Consider the following 20,147-nt stretch of genomic DNA (forward strand, 5'->3'; position numbering starts at 1 on the left):
CACACTGTGTTCCCAGTACCTAGAATTGTACCTCTGTCATTGTTAGATATGCTTTGTTTTTCTTCAGCAACAGTCTTTCTTTGATTCTTTTCACCTACTCAGTTTCTTTATTATGAAAGAAATTCTACAGCTTCTAAATTTGCCTAACTTAATATAACCCAGGCACTGGGAAACTAATTCAGGTTTCAGAAGCATTTTTAATGTTGCATTAGAGGTCAAGTAGATCCATTTCTAAATCAAGGGATAAAAACCCTTTTTAGCCTGGTCCCAATGACCTCCGTTTTGCAAGAACACAAAGCCTTTGGATAGCAATCCCCTGTGTCACATGGTCCTTCCTGGTCAGTCTCATTGGGATGAGATCTGTAATCCTTTCTGTTTTTTCTCAGGGGCTGCAAAATGAAATTGTATCCCAGGCCTCAAACTACAGCAACCTATTGCAACTAAAGGAATCCCTATTCTCAGTGGCCTCCAAAGATGATGTGAAAATGATGAAACTACATTTGGAGCATCTGGATGAGAGATGGAGAGATCTGCCTCAGATAATTAGCAAAAGGTTTGGTTTCAAAAAAAAGCTTCTAGTATTGTTCATTTTTTTAAATGGTGAGCATATAAATTAAGAAAGCCTAGCTTTGTTTACTTTTATTTAACCCAGTTATTCAGGACATAATTCTAGAAGGGAAGAAAACTACTTTATTCATCATTTTAAAAATCAAAGTGCTTAGTAATTAGTATTTCTAATGAACCTCAATTCAAAATTTTAGTCTTGCAATCAGGGCAAATGATCAAATTAGCTGAACAATATTGAAGAGCATAGGATTACTCGGGTTTGTATTATTACTGTCCAAGCTGTTTATGTGCAGGAGAAAAAAGATAATTAAAATTTTGCCTCACATGATATTTCTCAACAGAGGATATGTATTTTTTTTTCCATTTCATTCCTATATAGATCTTAGTAGAGAGCAGGGAAATTATTATTATATTAAAAGGAGACAAAAATGGATTAAATGTTAATTGACTAGATGATTAACAATTGACATTTATACCTTTCTAAGATGCCAGAAGACAAAATTTTGACTTAAATTGGTATTGATTACCCATGTAATCTTGAATAAGGCATTTAACCTTTCTAGTCAATTTTTAATTTATTTATTCAGCAAATACTTACTGAGTTTTTAGAATGAGTAGTGCACTCTTCTGAGTGCTGGGGTTAGCAACAGTAAACAGAGTTCTGCTGTTTACCTCCGTGGAACCTGTATTTGTTCTGTTGTCTATTCGTTCATTTATTCAATTAGCAAATGTTTATTGGGTACCTGTTGAGTACAAGGCACCATATCAGAAACTGAAACCGTAAAAATAAATAAAACCTGACCTCAAGTATTTTAGAGATCAGCATGGGAATAACAAGAAATCCAATGAGAGGTGAGCACAGGATATTATGGGAACAAAAAGAAAGGACATTTGAATGGGTTCATGAAAGGCTGACAAAAGGCTTTGGTGCCAAACTCTTGAAAGATGAGTAATTTTTTGTAAAATAGAGGAGGATCTGCCTTCTGCCTGTCTCCCAGAGGGAAAGTAAAGGGTTTTAAAATGAAACAAATGTATAAAAGCATTCAAAATATAATGTATGCTTGTAAAGATAATGTGTAGAAGGTTTTGTAAGGATTAAAACATGAAAGTCTATTTAAAAAGTTGAACTTTGGATATGAGCCATTGTAACAAATATTAATATTTGATTAAGGTATTATTCTTAATGCCAGCTTTGGATTCTGACCTCAGATCACCTATTGTTTATCAGTCTAATTTATTACACAAGCAGTGATTGATCCCTGACCATATCCCAGGCACCATTTTTGGCACTAAGGATATAGCAGTAAGCAAAGCAAGTAAAGTCCAGTCTCTTATTCAGTGAGGGAGAGGATAAATGTATCATTAATCAAATGAATGAACAAGACTGTTTCCGGTGATGTTCAGTAATATGAAAACAATAAAATAGGGTTATATGTCAGGGACCGTAGATTGGGTGGCCAAGCCACATCTCAGGGGACGTGACATCTATTAAGATCCAGATGCTGTGTAGGAAGCAGATTCATGGTACTTTGGGGGCAAAGGATACAGGCAAAAGTCTCTAAGACAATAGTGAGCTGGGATACTGAGGAAACAGAGATGAGTGGCAGTGTGAGGCCTCTCTGTATCAGATGAGGGCAGAGGAGTTGATTACGTGGGATCCTTCGTAGACCACGGTAAGGAGTTCTGGAGTTTTGCCTTCCTATGTGCAACAGGAAATTGCCCCTGTGTCTAAGCTTGGCAGAGAATGTTCTGATTACATTAAGGTCATTTCTGGCTTTTACCTACAACATGGATTGAAGGGAGGCCATGGTGGCAGGAAGGAGGCCAGTGTGGCAGCAGTTGGAGGCAAGGCGACAGATGAAGAGAGTTAGACGAGCATGTAGAAGCGGAGAGGAGAGCAGAGAACGTGCCGTGATGGGGGTGCTAACAGGATCAGCGTAGATCAGATGTGGTGGTAAAGAAATGGAGGGTTGAAGGGTGACCCGTAGGACCATCTGGGTGGATGGCGGTCACATTAACTGAGACAGGAAAAGTGTGAGAGAAACAGGGTTTGAGAAGTAGAAAACATCAAGAGTTCTGGTCTGTCCGTGTATGACAACATTGCTTTTGCCCTTGGTTAAGCTTATTCCAAAAAACGTATCATCATTCTGTCCAGCTGTGGGACATTTTAACTTCAACACCTTTCTGTACATAGGATTAACTTTCTTCAGTCTGTGGTCGCTGAACACCAGCAATTTGATGAACTGCTGCTTTCCTTTTCTGTCTGGATTAAGCTGTTCCTCAGTGAATTACAGATGACTTCTGAGATAAGCATAATGGACCATCAAGCAGCTCGTTCTCGACACAAGGTAAAGTGCATACTTTTAAGATTGAAGAATTTATTTATAAGAGAGAGCTCTTGAATTATAAAGGGATGTAACATTAAAAAAAAAAACACTTGACAGCAATTTAACTTCTTATTAATATGCAAATGTTTAAATAATTGAGCATATGGGTCCAGGCAATGTGTTATAAAGACAAATTAAACAGATAAAGCTACTTCAGATAAAACAGGCAACCACCTTAAGACACTGTTCCTTCAAAGTGGAGCAAATGATTTGTAGGGTGAAGTGATAAGAATGTTCCTTTTTTTAGCTTCGTTTGCTTTGTTCCAATGCTGAAACCTACTGCTGAATTCCAATGCTTTAATGATAGAGTTTTTCTGAATTACTCTTTAGCCTGAAAGTTATTTAAAATTTATGATTTATTTTCCTTATTTATAATTTATACATAATATCTATCCAGGCATCAAAAAATAAAACATTTAAAAAATCAGATACTGACCATCAAGCATTGGGATAGTCAGAGATAAGCTACATAGGAAGCTTATAACAATATTTAATAATAAAACACTATTTATTGAGTGCTGACTCTGTGCTGGGTTTGCTAATTAGCTTTACCCGAAGGAAAAGTACTTTGTCATATATTCCTGTAGTGAGTCAGGGATGCTGTTTTACTTGATGACCTACATTTCAAAGGCATGGCTCCCCTATTCTTGAGAAAGATATTCTGAGTTGTAAAGCTGGCCAGAGGTTTTAAAAAAATTTACATCGCAAAGGGGCAGACAGTGGATTTGTAAGTTTTCTACCGTAAATGCTCAAAGAAGCCCTCAAAAGTTTAGTAGTCAAGCTGAGGAGAATATTCAGGCCACTGTGGTCAAGATCAAGACAGATGATGATTTGTCTTTAATGGGAACCATGCTGAGATCATTGGTAAATCTCTGCTAGATTTTAAGCCAGATTTACTGAGAGCTAGCCAAATTTCCTATACAATAGGCTCACCCTGGTTAATGTACATCTGTTTAAAAAGAAGGCAGCTAAAACTTGTGCAGGTTTCTACCTGCCTTATTCACTGCCTCTGAACAGGTGTTAATGTTCATCTGTCCCTTACACTCCTTCCCTACAAACTGTTAAAATTAGCTCTAATATATACATAAATATTGTAATTTGTACATAAATAAATTATTATAATAGGTAAAATATAAATATATGTATTATATATAATAGAGCTTAGCTCTAATATATAAATATTATAATTTGTATATAAATAAATTATTGTAATATTTACAATGTAAATATATAACATTCATTATATATAATAGAGCTAATTCCATATATTAATAATTCTAAATTAAAATTAATTCTAAAATAGAACTAATTCTCTATATATTTTAGTTATATTGTAGGCATATGTATAGTTAAAAGAAATTGAATATTTGGAAGATTTTAAAAGATATATATGTATATGTATGATGTATGTATACACACACATATGTATATAATTATACATATCTGTAATTTCTTTTAACTATTTCTATCCACAAAGAAATTATTTTCCATGGAATGAATTAGTTCCAAATGAGAGTTATGCTTTATGTGAAATATGTAGATAAACAAAGCAAAACAAAAGAAATTTTTAAAATGTTTCTACAAGATTCGCCATAGTTGACCTTTATGCCATCCATTGCATTTAAAATGTATCTTGACATCACAAATCCTGACGATATCTGTGTCGGTAAAACAGTGTATCTGGGGAATCAATAACTAACTCTCTCCTCTTCCAGGACCATGCAGCAGAAGTAGAGAGCAAAAAGGGAGAATTGCAGAGTCTGCAGGGTCACCTAGCGAAGCTGGGTGCTCTGGGCCACGCTGAGGACCTTCACCTCCTGCAGGGCAAAGCGGAGGACTGCTACCAGCTGTTTGAGGAGGCCAGCCAGGTCGTGGAGAGGCGGCAGCTTGCCCTGTCCCACTTGGCCGAGTTCCTGCAGGGCCATGCCTCTCTGTCAGAGGTTCTCCACCGGCTGAGGCAAACAGTGGAAGCAACCCACAGTATGAATAAGAAACAGTCTGACTTATTAGAAAGGGACCTCAAGGATGCTATCCGAGATGTGAAAACATTAGAATCTACTGCCATCAGTCTTGATGGCCTTCTTACCAAAGCCCAATACCATCTCAAAAGTGGAAGTTCTGAGCAGAGGACTTCCTGCAGAACTACAGCTGATCATCTCTGCTTTGAATTAGAGAGGATCCAGAACCTTCTGGGAACCAAGCAGAGTGAGGCAGACGCCCTGGCGGTATTGAAGAAAGCCTTCCAAGAGCAGAAAGAGGAGCTGCTGAAAAGCATCGAGGACATCGAAGAAAGGACTGACAGAGAGCGGCTGAAAGAACTAACCCGCCAAGCGCTTCAACAGAGGTGAATGGAAACTGCGTGGAAGCCGGTGGTCTTGTGTACTTTTTATTTGGTCTGGAATGAACTCTTGTGCAAAACTATAATAGCACCAGATTTAGCTACTTATTTTAAAAATATTTTGAGGGGACTTCCCTGGCGGTCCAGTGGTTAAGACTCTGTGCTTCCACTGCAGGGGCACGGGTTCGATCCCTGGTTGGGGAACTGAGATCCTGCATGCCTTGTGGCCAAAAAAAAATATTTTGAGGATAAAATTCATGACTATTTTAACACTTAAGAAGTATTAAAATTTCCTTGTTTTCCTTAAGGACTTTCCTAAGAGCTATGTATAAGCCACTCTATTTACAATAGAGTATATTGATCATGTCATCTATTTTTAAGCAGTTTTTAACTGATAGAAGAAGGGACTCATCTTCTGTAACAAGAATGAAAGTCAGAGGAGAAAGAAAGTGAAGTAGATTTGTATTTCTGGTGGTAAAATATGAAGTAATTTTTCCCGGGGGCTTCTAGCCTCTCAGAAAGGCCTGGAGTGAGGTCTTTAGTTGAGAGTGAGTGACGGGAAGTTGTGGGGAGAAAACATAGGGAGAAATGGGAATGAAGCCTCTGGTGCTTGGTAAGTGATAAGCTGCCATTTGAGATTTGTATTCATTCACTTGAAGGGGAACCAAACAGCCTGGCAAACTGGTTCTCCCCCACTACTTTTACCTGTTTGCTTAGAGGTGTGGAGAATGCAGAGAAGTGGGTTTAAGCAAAGTCGGGGTTTTGTCAGGTGAGATTAACAGAGAAGCTAAGGGGTCAAAGGTATTTTTCTGCAGTAAATTTGAGGAGTAATTTTTTACTATAGCGGTCTTTTCAACCTTCTTTTTCCTTCTCAGTAGAACTTCTCCCCACTCATCTTCTCAGCATTGCTTTCTCTTCCATTTTTCAGGGGGCAAAGAAACAGCAGAAATGCGTTCATGCTAAGGCGCCCATAATGGATAAAGATTATATTGACCCTGCCACAGTCATTGCCATTTGCTTCCTTTTAACCAGAATCAAACATCAAGCTAAGGCTTTGGTTAGGTGATAATGACCCCTGAGGTTATATGCCTCATTGGCAATAAGCTATCTGACTAGTTTAGCAATAAATTTACAAAAGGGAATAAAATTTGGGAAGGAAAAATGGCCTCCAGAGTAAGGGTAGAAGGAGGAGCCAAGTGTGGCAAAGGAGCAAATGACTCACCCAGGAAATAAGCGGTAGGATTGGTGCTGCGTGGCCCTTCCTCGGAGGCTCAGTTCCAGCAGACCGGGAGATCCTAAAATTGCTGGAGGAGGCCTGGGCTGGGCTCGAGAGCCACGTCAGTACCCACAACGCTGAACTCACCAAGGTTGTACAGAGGCTACGGAAAATGTTGCCTGGAATCGATTGATCATTAAATCCCAGTCATACCGTACTCATGTGTTACTGGGTGACCTTGAGCAAATCACCTCTCTTCTTATAAAATGGAGATATTTTGATAATGCCTGCTCCTGGCCGCTTTGCTTTGGGAATTAAATGGGATAATGCGTATAGTCAGCACTATACCAAAATACAAGAACTAGAAGAGTCAGTGGCTGCCTCTCTGTGACCACTTTTTTTACAAATACTCAAATATTAATATATTAAGGACCAAAAAAACCCATGATCATTTTCTAGTGGTAATCTTTTCAAAAAGTAGGTAAAGTTTTATTTTTAAATATTACTATTAATATGAGTCGAACTTCATGGCACAGAAGAATTTCTTTTTTTTTTTTAATTTCTTTTTTATTTATTTTTATTTTTGGCTGTGCTGGGTCTTCATTGCGGTGTGCCGGCTTCTCATTGCGGTGGCTTCTCTTGTTGCGGAGCATGGGCTCTAGGCGTGCAGGCTTCAGTAGTTGTGGCTCGCGGGCTCAGTAGTTGTGGCACACGGGCTTAGTTGCTCCGTGGCATGTGGGATCTTCCCAGACCAGGGCTTGAACCCGTGTCCCCTGCATTGGCAGGCAGATTCTCAACCACTGCGCCACCAGGGAAGTCCCCAGAAGAATTTCTTACCAATGACCTTGCAGTAAGTACTCACCTACTTTACCTCCAATGTCGGCCCTAGTCAAAATTCTTATACCACCAAAGCAAAATAGAAAGAGAATACAAACGTAATAGCAGTTTGAAGGTGAATAGTAAGAATGACTTAAAATATTTTCTAAGGTACAGTCTGAATTATGCAAAGTTAACTTTAAAAACATCTTTATCCGTTGATATACATGAATTGCTGTGTTAAAAACTTTTCTAGCTACCAATATGCATGCTTTATGGAAAGGAAATACTAGTTCACTACCCTTAGTAAATTAATGATATAATAACATTTTAATTTGCAGGTTGAGAGTTTTCAATCAGTTAGAAGATGAATTGAATTCTCATGAGCATGAACTATGTTGGTTGAAAGACAAAGCTAAGCAAATTGCTCAGAAAGATGTAGTCTTTGCACCTGAAGTCGACAGGGAGATAAACCGCTTAGAGGTTACCTGGGATGACACCAAAAAACTAATTCATGAAAAGTAAGTAAAAAACTTCTCAGTTTTTGTTTTTAACTTTCTACTTAATTTATGACATTGGGCCATTGCCTGTTGATTTGCGTTGGTGTGAGCAAGCATTTAATATCTTTTGCCAACTTAGGTATTCTGTGTCTATTTAGTAATGTTAAAAATTTAGTCCTACGGAACTTTGTTGAGGAACTTGTCTTGAGATAACAATTACATACAAAATTTGATGCTTAAAATCCAGAGTTGTCAACAGTTACAAAGTGCCACCAGGAGAGTCTTAACCCCTGATTTTCTTTTTCATTTTGTTGTATTTGTTTGTAATTGAGGTATGTTTTACATACAGTAAAATTCACCCTTTTAAGTGTATACCCTTAAACTGTAGAAGTTTAACAAACTCATGCAGTTGTGTAAATATCACAACTATCAGATTTCACAGTAACAGTTCTACCACCTGAAAAAATTCCCTTATGTCTCACTGTCATCAATCCCTCCCCTCACTCCCGATCCCTGGCAACCATGGATCATTTTTCTGTCTCTGTAGTATCATCTTTTTCAGAATCACACATAAATGGATTCTTTCCAGTCTGGACAATTGTAAATAAAGCATATCTAAACACTCATGTTCATTTTTTGGTGTATACATAAGTTTTTACTACACTTGGTTAAATACCTTCTTTTACTTATTAGCTCAATGCACATTGTGATATGTATCCACAGGGTCCAATCTAGTTTTATAGCTGAATGACATTCCATTTACTAGGTGTACCACAGTTGATCCATTCACCAACTGATGGATATTTGGGATCTTTCCAGTTTGGGGGACTACAAATAAATCATCTGTAACATTCATATTTAATTTTTTATGTATACATAAGCTTTTTATTATATACTGTAGACTATTAATATAGGCTTTTAAAAATTTAACCATATTACAAAAACTTTATTCCATGTTATTAAATATTCTCCTAAATTGTGATTTGTTATAGGTTGCACAGTATTCAATCATAAGAATGTATCACAATTTATTCACTTATTGGCCTATTTTTAACATTTAGGTTATTTCTAAGTTTTCTCCTATTACAAATAATGGTGTGAAGGATATAATTTTACCCAAATCTTAGTGCACACCTCTTTCTTTTGAAAAATTCCTGGATGAAGAATTGTTTGCTCAAAGGCATTTTACTCTTATGAACAAAAACTATCTTATAATTTGACGATTCTTGGGGGATTCATATTTAATGAAAATTTGTGTTCTTGAAATGGAAAAGAAAATCTCATATGTACTTTAATTTAAAAAAAATAATAAATTTATTTATTTATTTATTTTTGGCTGTGTTGGGTCTTTGTTGCTGTGCGTGGGCTTTCTCTAGTTGCAGTGAGCAGGGACTATTCTTCGCTGTGGTGCGCGGGCTTCTCATTGCAGTGGCTTCTCCTGTTGCAGAGCACAGGCTCTAGGCGCGTGGGCTTCAGTTGTTGTGGCATGCGGGCTTCAGTAGTCGTGGCACATGGGCTCAGTAGTTGTGGCTTGCGGGCTTAGTTGTTCTGCGGCATGTGGGATCTTCCCGGACCAGGGCTCAAACCTGTGTCCCCTGCATTGGCAGGCGGATTCTTAACCACTGCACCACCAGGGAAGTCTCTGTACTTTAATTATTGAGCAGTATTTTTTGTTTGTTTCGCTTTTTGGGTTTTTTTGGGAGCAGTGGGTTTCCTTCCGTCAACTCACATACTATGAAGTAATTAAATCACAGATAATTTTTTTAAAAATTTAGCAGATTTTGTTTTAATGACTAGGTGGATTCTTCGTTCATGGAGAACATTTTGGACATTAGGGTTAAGTCAGATTGGCCGGAATGCTTTTGACATCAGTAGGTGGAAATAAGTTTTCCCTTGATTCCAGCATTTATCAGAGTACCCTTGTGTAGTTATATATCAGGTCCAATCGTGGGGGAACTCTTTCCTATCCTGATATGTGACAATAAATGATGTGTTTTCTTAATCATTACAGCCAGGGTCTATGCTGTGGACTTATTGACTTAATGAGAGAGTATCAGAATTTGAAGTCAGCTGTAACTAAAGTCCTAGAAAATGCCAGCAATGTGATTGTAACCAGAACTACTGTAAAAGATCAGGAGGACCTTAAGTGGGCTTTATCAAAGGTAATAATTCAAGATGTATTTATTTTATTAGACTTTGTTAGTAGATTTGTTTTTACTCATAATGCATTCTCTGTAAAACTCTTGTCAGTATATTTAGATATAGCTAATTCATGCTGACAAGCTCAACCTTTTGTTTTAGGAATACTTATATCCTGGGATTCTAGCAATTCAAGAAAATTATATATATCTGTATAGATCATTATTACCAGTGGTTTCTGCATAAGGTCAACCATGAATTAAATTTCTTAGAGACAAATGGTTATAAATTCTTGACATATCTCTGGTTGTTTTATTAATTAAGGAAACATTTATGTCCATAGCATGCAACTGCCAAGAATGAAATGTGTAATAAACAGAAAGAATTGGATGATTTTACCAGTAAAGGAAAACAGTTGTTGTCTGAGCTGAAAAAAATTCACAGTGGTGATTTCATCTTGGTGAAAACAGACATGGAAAGCACTGTGGACAAATGGCTGGATGTAAGTTCATCACCTGGGATTCTATGAATAGTTTATATATTCACATTTCTCAGTCACATTTTTGGGCAAGGATTATTCAGGAATGTGACTTCCTTTTTTAACTTTTAATGCTAAATTCAAAATGATACTCTAAAAAAAATAGTGTTCACATACAATTTAGAAATAGTTAAACATTATTTGCTTTATTTTGTTAAATTGGCAGATTTTCTAGAATTTCATTTGATAGCTTCAATCATAACATATTTATAACTCTAAATGTTTTTCTTTTCCAAACCTTGGGATCATGGATAAAATAGAAGAATAATTGATAAACATCTTCCAGAATATTAAACAATAATGGATAATAATTTAAAGTAATGAGACTATAATTGTGCATTGAAAAGCACTGGACTTGTAGTTTACATCCTTGGCTTTCAGTTCTTGCTCTGTCATTTGCTAGCTTTGTGCCCGTACAACAAGTCACTCGATCTCTCTGGAACTCTACATCTCAATCCATACTTATTTTACATTGTTTTCCAGCTCATAATTCCTGTGATTCTGTCGCTCCCCTATTATCAATATTTAGGTTCAGAAGTTTAACCTACAGTGGATTCCCTTACTTAAGCTAAATTACTGAAGTTAGATATTGATGTTTGCATATTATAATCAAATAATTTGGGGACTTCAGAAAACCTTATCTGCCTCCACTTTTAAAATGGTATTCTTATTATGGGAAGATTGTTAAACAGTAATACTAATAATACTTTAACCATGCAGAGTAGGTTGTTCTCCTGTGCATTTACTTATTCTATAAATATGTCCAAGTCTAATTATGCACATTTTTATACCTCAGCATTACAAATAAAAGGGCTTATTGTGTCATTTTCAAAAATAAATATAGTACTGCCCTAGCTAGACTCCTATCCTGTAAAATTAAACCTTAGAGTGAGTTATATTATTGTAGACTGCAATAGACCTGTTATTATTTTCCAATTTACAGATGAAAATCAAAATTCAATCAACTCTCCTAATGACAGAAATACTTTATGTAATGGTTAGCATTTACTTGAGCCAGGAGCACTAATTAGATTATAATAATTTTTGTAAAACTTTGTTTTTCAGTCAGAATATGAAGGAAGCATTGACATATTTAATACTTCGATGGGCAAAGAGCATCTGAAAGCCTCAGATTTAATGATATGGCGTCTCTTTTCTATCCCAGATATCAGAGAAAATTGAGGAAAACATGGACAGGCTGAGAGTAGGCCTGTCCATTTGGGATGATGTACTTACGAGTAAAGATGAGATCGACGGATGGGCAAACAGTTCTGTTCCACGGCTGACCAAAAGCATCAGCAACCTGAGTAACAGCCTCAGAGCAGAAGAATTCCTGAAAGAATTTGAGGTAAAATGACTTTACCTTCATATGTGAGCTTGTGGTACATCATTGACCAGAGTATAAAAAATTGTGTCTTGTTTTTTAAAGCTCATTCTTCCTTTCAAGACACATACTATACTCAATATTTTGTAATAACCTATAAGGGAAAAGAATCTGGAAAAAATAGACATATATTTGTGTATAACTGAATCACTTTGCTGTACACTTGAAACTAACACAATGTTGTAAATCAACTATACTTCAATTTAAAAAAAAGAAAGACAGAAACCACTGGGAAAAAAAAGTAAAGTTCATTCTTCCTTTCAAGACACATAATAAGTGTAATAAAACTCTTTACTGTCTTTTGCTGTTTACTTGAAAGTTGATTAGGCTATGGATAAGAGGGATGTTTTCTTTTTTGCATTTTTATCATTTCTTAGTTGGGGCTCTTAAAGTATTAGTAGAAAAGTAAAGATTCATAAAATCTACAATTTGTCCCATTCATCTGAGATTATGACACCTTCCTATCGGAAAACCAAATTGAAAATGTTTGTAATCTAATGATATTTAGTATCTATTTTTTCTTCATTCAAACAAAATGTTTACTGAGTACTTATCACGGGTCCTGAACACTTAAGTTAGGTGCTGGATTCTTCCACTGCCTTTGCAGAAGTGGAAGAAAACTGGAGATTGGAGGGTCACAGATTTCCACGGAAAGTGGGCTTTTAAAGTTCTAGTGGCCAATTTATTTTAAATTCCTCTTTTAAACTCCCATTTCTTGCATTCATTTATTCATCTGCTCATCAAATTCCCAATGAGCACCTAAAATGTGGCGGGCACTGTTTTGGGCACTGAGAATTTAATAGTAAAACAGACAAAGTCACTACCCTTATGGTATTTATGTTATTTACATTACAATGTATATCATATGTAAAATGTCAAGCAGTAATTGGGCTATGATGAAAAATGAAGTAGGGTAAGGGGAAATAGAGTGAGCAGAGGTAACCCGTTTCACAAAGCATGGGACTGACTGTGCCCTTGGTGAGGGGAGAGACTGTTCACATCCTGTGCTCCAGGGCCCAGTGCTGGGCCTGGCACACATGTGGAACGTGACAGACACATGAAAGAATGACTGCAGTCTGAATAAAATGTGGTTGAATCATCTGTATTGCCTAAGTTATCAGCTGTATCTACCCAAAGAACATTCTGTAGATTGTTCCTATTTCTAAGAGCAAACAGAAGTAGAGGGAATTATCCAGACCAAGAGTACAGTCAGGAGAGGGATCCCACAGTCTCTTTAGTTGTTACCTTTGATGTTAAATTAACATAACAGCTCAAACAGTGGTGCGTACTGGAGCACAGCTTGTACCAGCTCACAAAAGTCACTACGTTTTCAGGAATTTTGTGAGCCAGTGATAAACACGACCATTATTAAAAATTAAATTGTAAATAACTGGACCATTAAGTTGTATTAAAAATGAAAGTAATGAATTCCCCAAACTTATCACTTCCTAATTATTATTTGACAATTACTGTTATCTGGCTCTTGAGTTATTGACACTTATTATATCCATATGATGGAAATACTATAGAACGTATACACCTGTATGGTGCTTCCAACATGTTCTGTGACATCATGCTGTAGCTCAAAACGGTGGTAAATGCTACAGATCAGGGCCAGCTGTTCAGCCAGCCTGGAGGATATGCCTACTACTGACCTCTGGGATCCAGGGAGCCAGTGGGCCTCAGCCACGTTCATTATGTCCAGGTTCAGTCACTCACAGAGATGGGTTTTTTATGCTATGCTCTGTGATGCACCAGCTACTAAAATCAGAGAGCTGGATTCACCCTGGTGCCCAGCAGTGTCTTGGCTGCTGCGGTGCAGGAAGTGAAGCTTAGCTGCATAGGGGTGACTCCTTAATTGCCCAGGCTGCTTCTGGGGAAGGCCAGTGGGCCTGGCAGGCAATTCATTAATTCTTACTGGGCAACTAAATCACTTTCTAGATTGAAGGCATCAGGAGGTTTGTTAGTGTCCACAAAGCACCAAAATACCACATTTAAGTTGAGAGGGTTAGTTTATTAAAGTGTTCCTTCGTGGAGCAGCCGCAGAGCACAGGGAGATCAGCTCGGTGCTTTGTGACCACCTGGAGGGGTGGGATAGGGAGGGGGGGAGGGAGACGCAAGAGGGAGGGGATATGGGGGTATGTGTATATGTGTAGAGGATTCACTTTGTTATACAGCAGCAACTAACACACCATTGTAAAGCAATTGTACTCCAATAAAGATGTTAAAAAAAAAAACGGGGCTTCCCTGGTGGCGCAGTGGTTGAGAATCTGCCTGCCAATGCAGGGGACACGGGTTCGAGCCCTGGTCTGGGAAGATCCCACATGCCACGGAGCAACTAGGCCCGTGAGCCACAACTACTGAGCCTGCGCGTCTGGAGCCTATGCTCCGCGACGAGAGGCCGCGATAGTGAGAGGCCTGCGCACCGCGATGAAGAGTGGCCCCCACTTGCTGCAACTAGAGAAAGCCCTCGCACAGAAACGAAGACCCAACACAGCCATAAATAAATAAAATAAATAAATAAATAAAAATTAAAAAAAAAAATGTTCCTTCATGGGCCCAGATAACTAATGAAGTTTCCAAGCACCTAATTTGTTCCATAATGATTGATTATTCTTTCTTCTTCTTGTGTTAGTGTTGGTGCCAAAAAAAAAAAGAAGACAAAAGTCAAAATGTTAGATGTCAATTTCCTAATGAACCTGATTTCTATTTAACCACCCTTTAAATTTGTATTTGAAGTATTTCTTCTATATTACATATAGTCTACAGTAATTAAGAGGCACTCCTGATGTGTATTTGTTTTGAAATGCTTTCTCAAGACTTTAATGCTGCCATACTAGCCAATGATATTAATGCTAATAAATAAACGACAGTTAGTCTGTTGAAAATCCCCGCTGACTCAAGACTTTCGGTTAATGTTTAATTTTTTCCGGGAGCATTTTTTTCCAATTAAAGAGAGTAGGAAGAAAAAAAGTTCTGCATACTCCCTCACATTCCCAGTGAATGTTAATGGTGACATTTTTACACGTTCACAAATAATGAGAGTCCTCAGAAAATGAAGCAGAGTTTTGGTTTTAGTTTTTTGTTTTTTGTTTTGTTTTGTTTTGTTTTTTTTACCCTGGGTTAAAGTTGGGGCTTTTTGACAGAGTTAATGCTTGAAATTATTAAATGCCAAGTATAACATGTCAGTGTTTTGATTAGTTATGTTTTTCCCCTTTGTCTTTTATTTTGCAGTCTGAAGTTAAAAAGAGAGCATTGAGATTAGAAGAACTTCATTCCAAAGTTAATGATCTTAAAGAATTAACTAAAAATCCAGAAACACCACCAGATCTTCAGGTAAGCACTCAATCAAGTTTGTAATAACTCTATATACTACACACTCTCAAAAAAGTGTATATATATGTCCATATATATATATACACACACACTTTATGTATTTATTTACATGTATATGTATATGTACGTGTATATTCTTATTGTTATCATTGTAGTAATTCCAAGAAAGCACGTAGACGTTATCAGATACGGGGGTTAAAATATTAACATTTTTAGAATTCCTTGTGCTAGTATTAATAGCATATTTCCAACTCAAATATTATAATAAGATTAGTTCCTTTTTTCCTTACTAAATTTTGGAAGTGGTAGCATCCAACTTGCCTCATGGACCGTCTTAAGCCTAGACAGACACAGAAACCACATTTATGAATATTGATATTCTTATTGACATTTTTCGAATCCATCTACTGAGTAATGGCGTTTGGAGGGACCAGGATCACAGATGTCCCTTCAAGGCCCTTTAGATGGCGCACATCCACAGGTACCAGGAGACAGGCCAGGCGGACCAGGTCTGACCAGGCAAACTGGGCGGCTTCAGTGAGGGAGCCTGGGAGCAGCCAGCACCGGGCTTGGGGCCAGGGGTTCTGACTCATTACTTTAAGCTCTCTATTTGTTGCTGCCCTCATTTTCTCTCTTCCTATTTCTTCTTTATCTACTGTTTCTTGCTAACAAGCCAATCTTGTTTGATCACCTATACTTTTGCTCTGACCCAAGGCTGTGTATCTATCAGTTAGTATCATTGGTGGATGATATACTTGTACCAGAAGGTTAGAAGTTTCACCTGAAGCAAGAATAGGCAAAAGCGATGCTGGTCATCCACAGAACTGAAAAGGAGAGCTTGTGCATATCAAGGGCATAAGCGGGTAACAGCTGGACTTTGCCAGAGTGAAGCTGGAGGCAGGGTTTTGAGAGAGAGCTTCTGTTGTTCTCCGGTTTCTCTCTTACACACACACCCCTACCTATACTCAGGGAGGAAGTATGGGGGCGCCTGCATCTTACCTCAAAATGAGAAGGATTTTGACGGTACCGTCTAGAGAGCGTGGCATATGCCCCCTGCAGTTGGCAGACACAGGAGTCTAGTATCTAACTCCCACCACGTAAGACCTTAAGGGTGAGAGACAGGCTGGCTGACTGCTGATGTATTTGCCAAAGGAGAAATGATTGTTTTGAGTGGCCTGCATCCCAGAGTCATCTGGGATGAAATGCCAGCGTGTGACCTCTGGCCCAGAAATGAATTATGAAAGGAAAGGAGGAGGAGAGCATTACTTGTGTGCATCTCAAGGTACCTAAGAAGGCTTTCTGGGGGGATGAACAGGCCTCGGCAGCTAGGAGTTAAAGAGATGCCCACAGGCTGCACCAGGAGAAAATGAAGAGCCAGACGGGACTGTATTGCCTGCATCTAGGGGACATCAGTGGGAGGTGGCAGCAGTGAGGGAAGTCTCAGAAAACCCCACACACGAGGCCTGTGAGAGAAGTGAGTGTAAACTGTCACCCGGCCCGGAGAGCAGAGATGCCAGCTCCCAGGAGTGGTCACCCACCTCCTGCCTGTCCAAGCCTGCAGGGGTCAGAGGCTGTAGAAAGTCAGGGAGTAGAAAGAATGTGAAGAAAGACAAAAAAAGGCACTTGGCCCCTTTCCCCACTGGAGGCTTCCTGTTTGCAGCTGGTCTGAGCTGAGGATAGGAAAAAACGTCTTAGCTTTCAGTTCAAAGTTTTGATTATTAAATGGGACTAGGTGTTCTAACTGAGGAATTGAAACTGCTTTGCAGTCGGTCAGGATTATAAGTCCTTTTATTATTATGCGTGGGGCCAGAGAAGTTCAGGGCCTCCCAAAATCCATCACCCAGGGAGGAGAGAAGAACTAGCCTCACCGAATATTTTAAACAGGAGACAAAAATGACATTGCTTCATTATAAAATCCCCACGTGGTGTTTGTTCAAATTAGCGACTACTTCAGGGCGAAAAGGGGGTATTTCCAGGGAGAATGAAGAACAGCTTTTTGGTCCCCGGCTTGGTTACTCTGTGTAGGTCTAGCTCTGCTTTTGAAATGGGATCTCGTGGATTTCCTGGAACCTCAGTCAAAGCTTCCCCTTTAAAAAGTCCAGTGTTAACAGTAATCTTCACTCTTTCCATTTTCCCATTACGTAAGATATTCAGCAACTTGTACCTGCTGATTTTCCTTCTTAGAAAAGTTGAATTAGCATCCATGGTTAGGCTTCTGCGATTTTTACAGTTAAGCTGCACGTGAATGGAATCCTACTGAACGAGTGCTCTGGTCTTCACAGATTTTAATGCAATCTTACTTTATGTTTAGTTTATAGAAGCCGACTTAAGGCAGAAACTGGAGCATGCCAAAGAAATTACTGAAGAAGCAAAAGGAACCTTGAAAGAGTTCACCTCTCAGAGTGCACAAGTGGAGAAGTTTATTAATGACATTGCAACCTGGCTGACAAAACTAGAAGAATCGTTGATGAACTGTGCCCGAACTGAGACTTGTGAAGGATTGAAAAAAGTGAAGGTAAGTCCTAAACTGTCACTAAGTGTTTACACTTCAATACTAATATTAATTCTCCTGTTTTTCGGTGACTATAATAAAAATGTAGCCTCTGTTCTCAATTACCCATGTTAACACCAAACCAACTAATTCATGATATAGGAGACAGCAAAGCAAATAACAGATGGAGAACTGAATGCAGGTGGTAAGAAACCAAAGACAAATATTCTAAAAACAGAAAGCATGCATTGCTATAGGACCTACTCATAGGTTATACTTGTTAAGATATTTTTTTAATAAAAAGGTGGGAGCCTATAGAAGAACTGTTTGAATTTCTACACATTTTCAAACTTGAATGCCTAGTAGTTTTCATCACTTAATTACTTTTATTGGTCAGCATGAATGCTTTCATCCTGAGAGGGATATATTTTTAAAAAATGGTTGAGGGCTTCCCTGGTGGCGCAGCGGTTGAGAATCTGCCTGCCAATGCAGGGGACACGGGTTCGAGCCCTGGTCTGGGAAGGTCCCACATGCCACGGAGCAACTAAGCCCGTGAGCCACAACTACTGAGCCTGCGCGTCTGGAGCCTGTGCTCCGCAAGAAGAGAGGCCGCGACAGTGAGAGGCCCGCGCACTGCGATGAAGAGTGGCCCCCGCTTGCCACAACTAGAGAAAGCCCTCGCACAGAAACGAAGACCCAACACAGCCATAAATAAATAAATAAATAAATAATTAATTAAAAAAAAAAAATGGTTGAGAAAACAACATATGTGTTCTGTGCTCTTTTAGCATATTTTCTTACTGTACTTGAGACTAAGGACATACACTTTTAAAATTAACTACCAGTGCTTTTGATGTGGCCTGTGATCCTGAAACAAAGCCCAAGTAGCCCATGGAAGATGTGAACATAGGAGGGTGACTCCATTAATATAATAGCTTCTAATCGACTAACTAAACCCAAGATCCTGGGCTGGAATCCACAAAGACCTTTTCAATTTGCTTGAAATCCTAAACTATAGCCCAAATCCTAGCTACATCTCAACAGTGTTCGCAGTTGTTCCCAAGGAGAACTGGACAAAATTCTGAAAGAATCAACACAAATCTATCACACATACTCAAAAAAAAAAAAAAAAAAAAGTCCGACAAAAATATATACATTATTGAGTGGATTTCAACAACATCAATTTCCAAAAAACATTCCAGAGTGGAGTATATGGAATATTTCTCTTGAATGTGATGAATATCCTTCACGGCATATTTTTATTCTGTAGGAAATACAAAAAGAACTTCAAAGTCAGCAAAGCAACATCAGTTCCACCCAAGAAAATCTCAATAGCTTGTGCCGCAAGTACCATTCAGCAGAGCTGGAGAGCCTGGGCAGTGCGGTGACAGGGCTGATAAAGAGACACGAGGCTGTGAGCCAGTCCTGCTCCAAGACACAGGCCAGCCTTCAGGAGTCTCTGGAAGAACACTTCAATGGTGAGCTCTGACAGGTCTTAGCGTGAATAGTTTGTTTACAAGACACGGTCCAAACCAAATGCTGCCTAGAAACTGCCAGAAAACTTTCCACAAGAGTAGCGTTTTAAATTTGTGTGTGTGGTGAGATTTGAGCAATCAGATAGTTGTGGTTGGGCTCTCACCATACGCAGAATTCTTCCTTTTTCTCCTTAAGAGAGTAGGAGTCTGCCATCTTGAGGAATCTGAACTCCATCTGATTTTGTGTGTAGGGCTCATTTATGTGGAAAATGAGTCCCACTGCTATGATGAAGTGACACGGTAAACTTGAATCTTAGGAGAGGCTGTGAAATTCAGCCATGTAATTCAGGAAACTGCTGGTCATATGTCCCTGACTCGGCCTCCCACACAGTTGTGCCTCTGCTCTGGTGTGGATGTAAGATGCTCTAAGTCAGCGTGGTGGGCAGAGGTGATGGTTCTTCCCTTTGCCATTGGAATGGCTTTAACGCCTCTAGAGCATTGCTCAATCTGACATAATCAGGCAATTACCTTTCTTTACCGAAATAAAGAAACACAATGGGAAATCAAACATGTCAGGAATACGAATTTCTTTTCAGTCTTATATTTGAGATAATTTCTCAATTCTACCGTGAACAGTCATGATGATAGATCATACTGTATTATATTCTATATTATTATCATTGTTGTTTTCTTTCTGGAATATGTTGTAAGGCAAGATGCAATGGGCTGAAGGCCAGAATTAATTCATTGTGGTCATCCTGGAAGCTCTTTCAATGTTTTGGATGTATTTCTTACTTTCGTTACTTTCCAAAGAGTCTATGCAGGAATTTCAAGAGTGGTTTTCTGGAATAAAGGCAGCGGCAAAGGAATCATCAGATAGAACTGGGGACAGCAAAGTTCTGGAAGCAAAGCTCCATGATCTTCAGGTATGCAAGCTGGCACTGCATTTCCTTCTTCCCT

At 38.6% G+C, this 20,147-nt stretch overlaps 1 protein-coding gene across 14 annotated transcripts in view; it reads left to right on the forward strand.

Moving 5' to 3' along the window:
* Positions 1-20,147, forward strand: part of SYNE1 (spectrin repeat containing nuclear envelope protein 1) — a 463,872-nt gene that overhangs the window by 188,346 nt on the left and 255,379 nt on the right. For all 14 annotated transcript variants that reach the window (XM_057527516.1, XM_057527518.1, XM_057527519.1 and 11 more), the window contains 11 exons: positions 387-553; positions 2,762-2,915; positions 4,670-5,298; positions 7,666-7,845; positions 9,836-9,986; positions 10,307-10,465; positions 11,667-11,849; positions 15,120-15,221; positions 17,533-17,736; positions 18,983-19,190; positions 20,001-20,113. In XM_057527516.1, coding sequence (XP_057383499.1) covers positions 387-553; positions 2,762-2,915; positions 4,670-5,298; positions 7,666-7,845; positions 9,836-9,986; positions 10,307-10,465; positions 11,667-11,849; positions 15,120-15,221; positions 17,533-17,736; positions 18,983-19,190; positions 20,001-20,113 — 2,250 coding nt within the window. The remainder of the gene's footprint in view (positions 1-386; positions 554-2,761; positions 2,916-4,669; positions 5,299-7,665; positions 7,846-9,835; positions 9,987-10,306; positions 10,466-11,666; positions 11,850-15,119; positions 15,222-17,532; positions 17,737-18,982; positions 19,191-20,000; positions 20,114-20,147) is intronic.

Source organism: Balaenoptera acutorostrata, chromosome 14, assembly GCF_949987535.1.
Source record: "Balaenoptera acutorostrata chromosome 14, mBalAcu1.1, whole genome shotgun sequence".
In the NCBI taxonomy this organism is placed as follows: Eukaryota; Metazoa; Chordata; class Mammalia; order Artiodactyla; family Balaenopteridae; genus Balaenoptera; species Balaenoptera acutorostrata.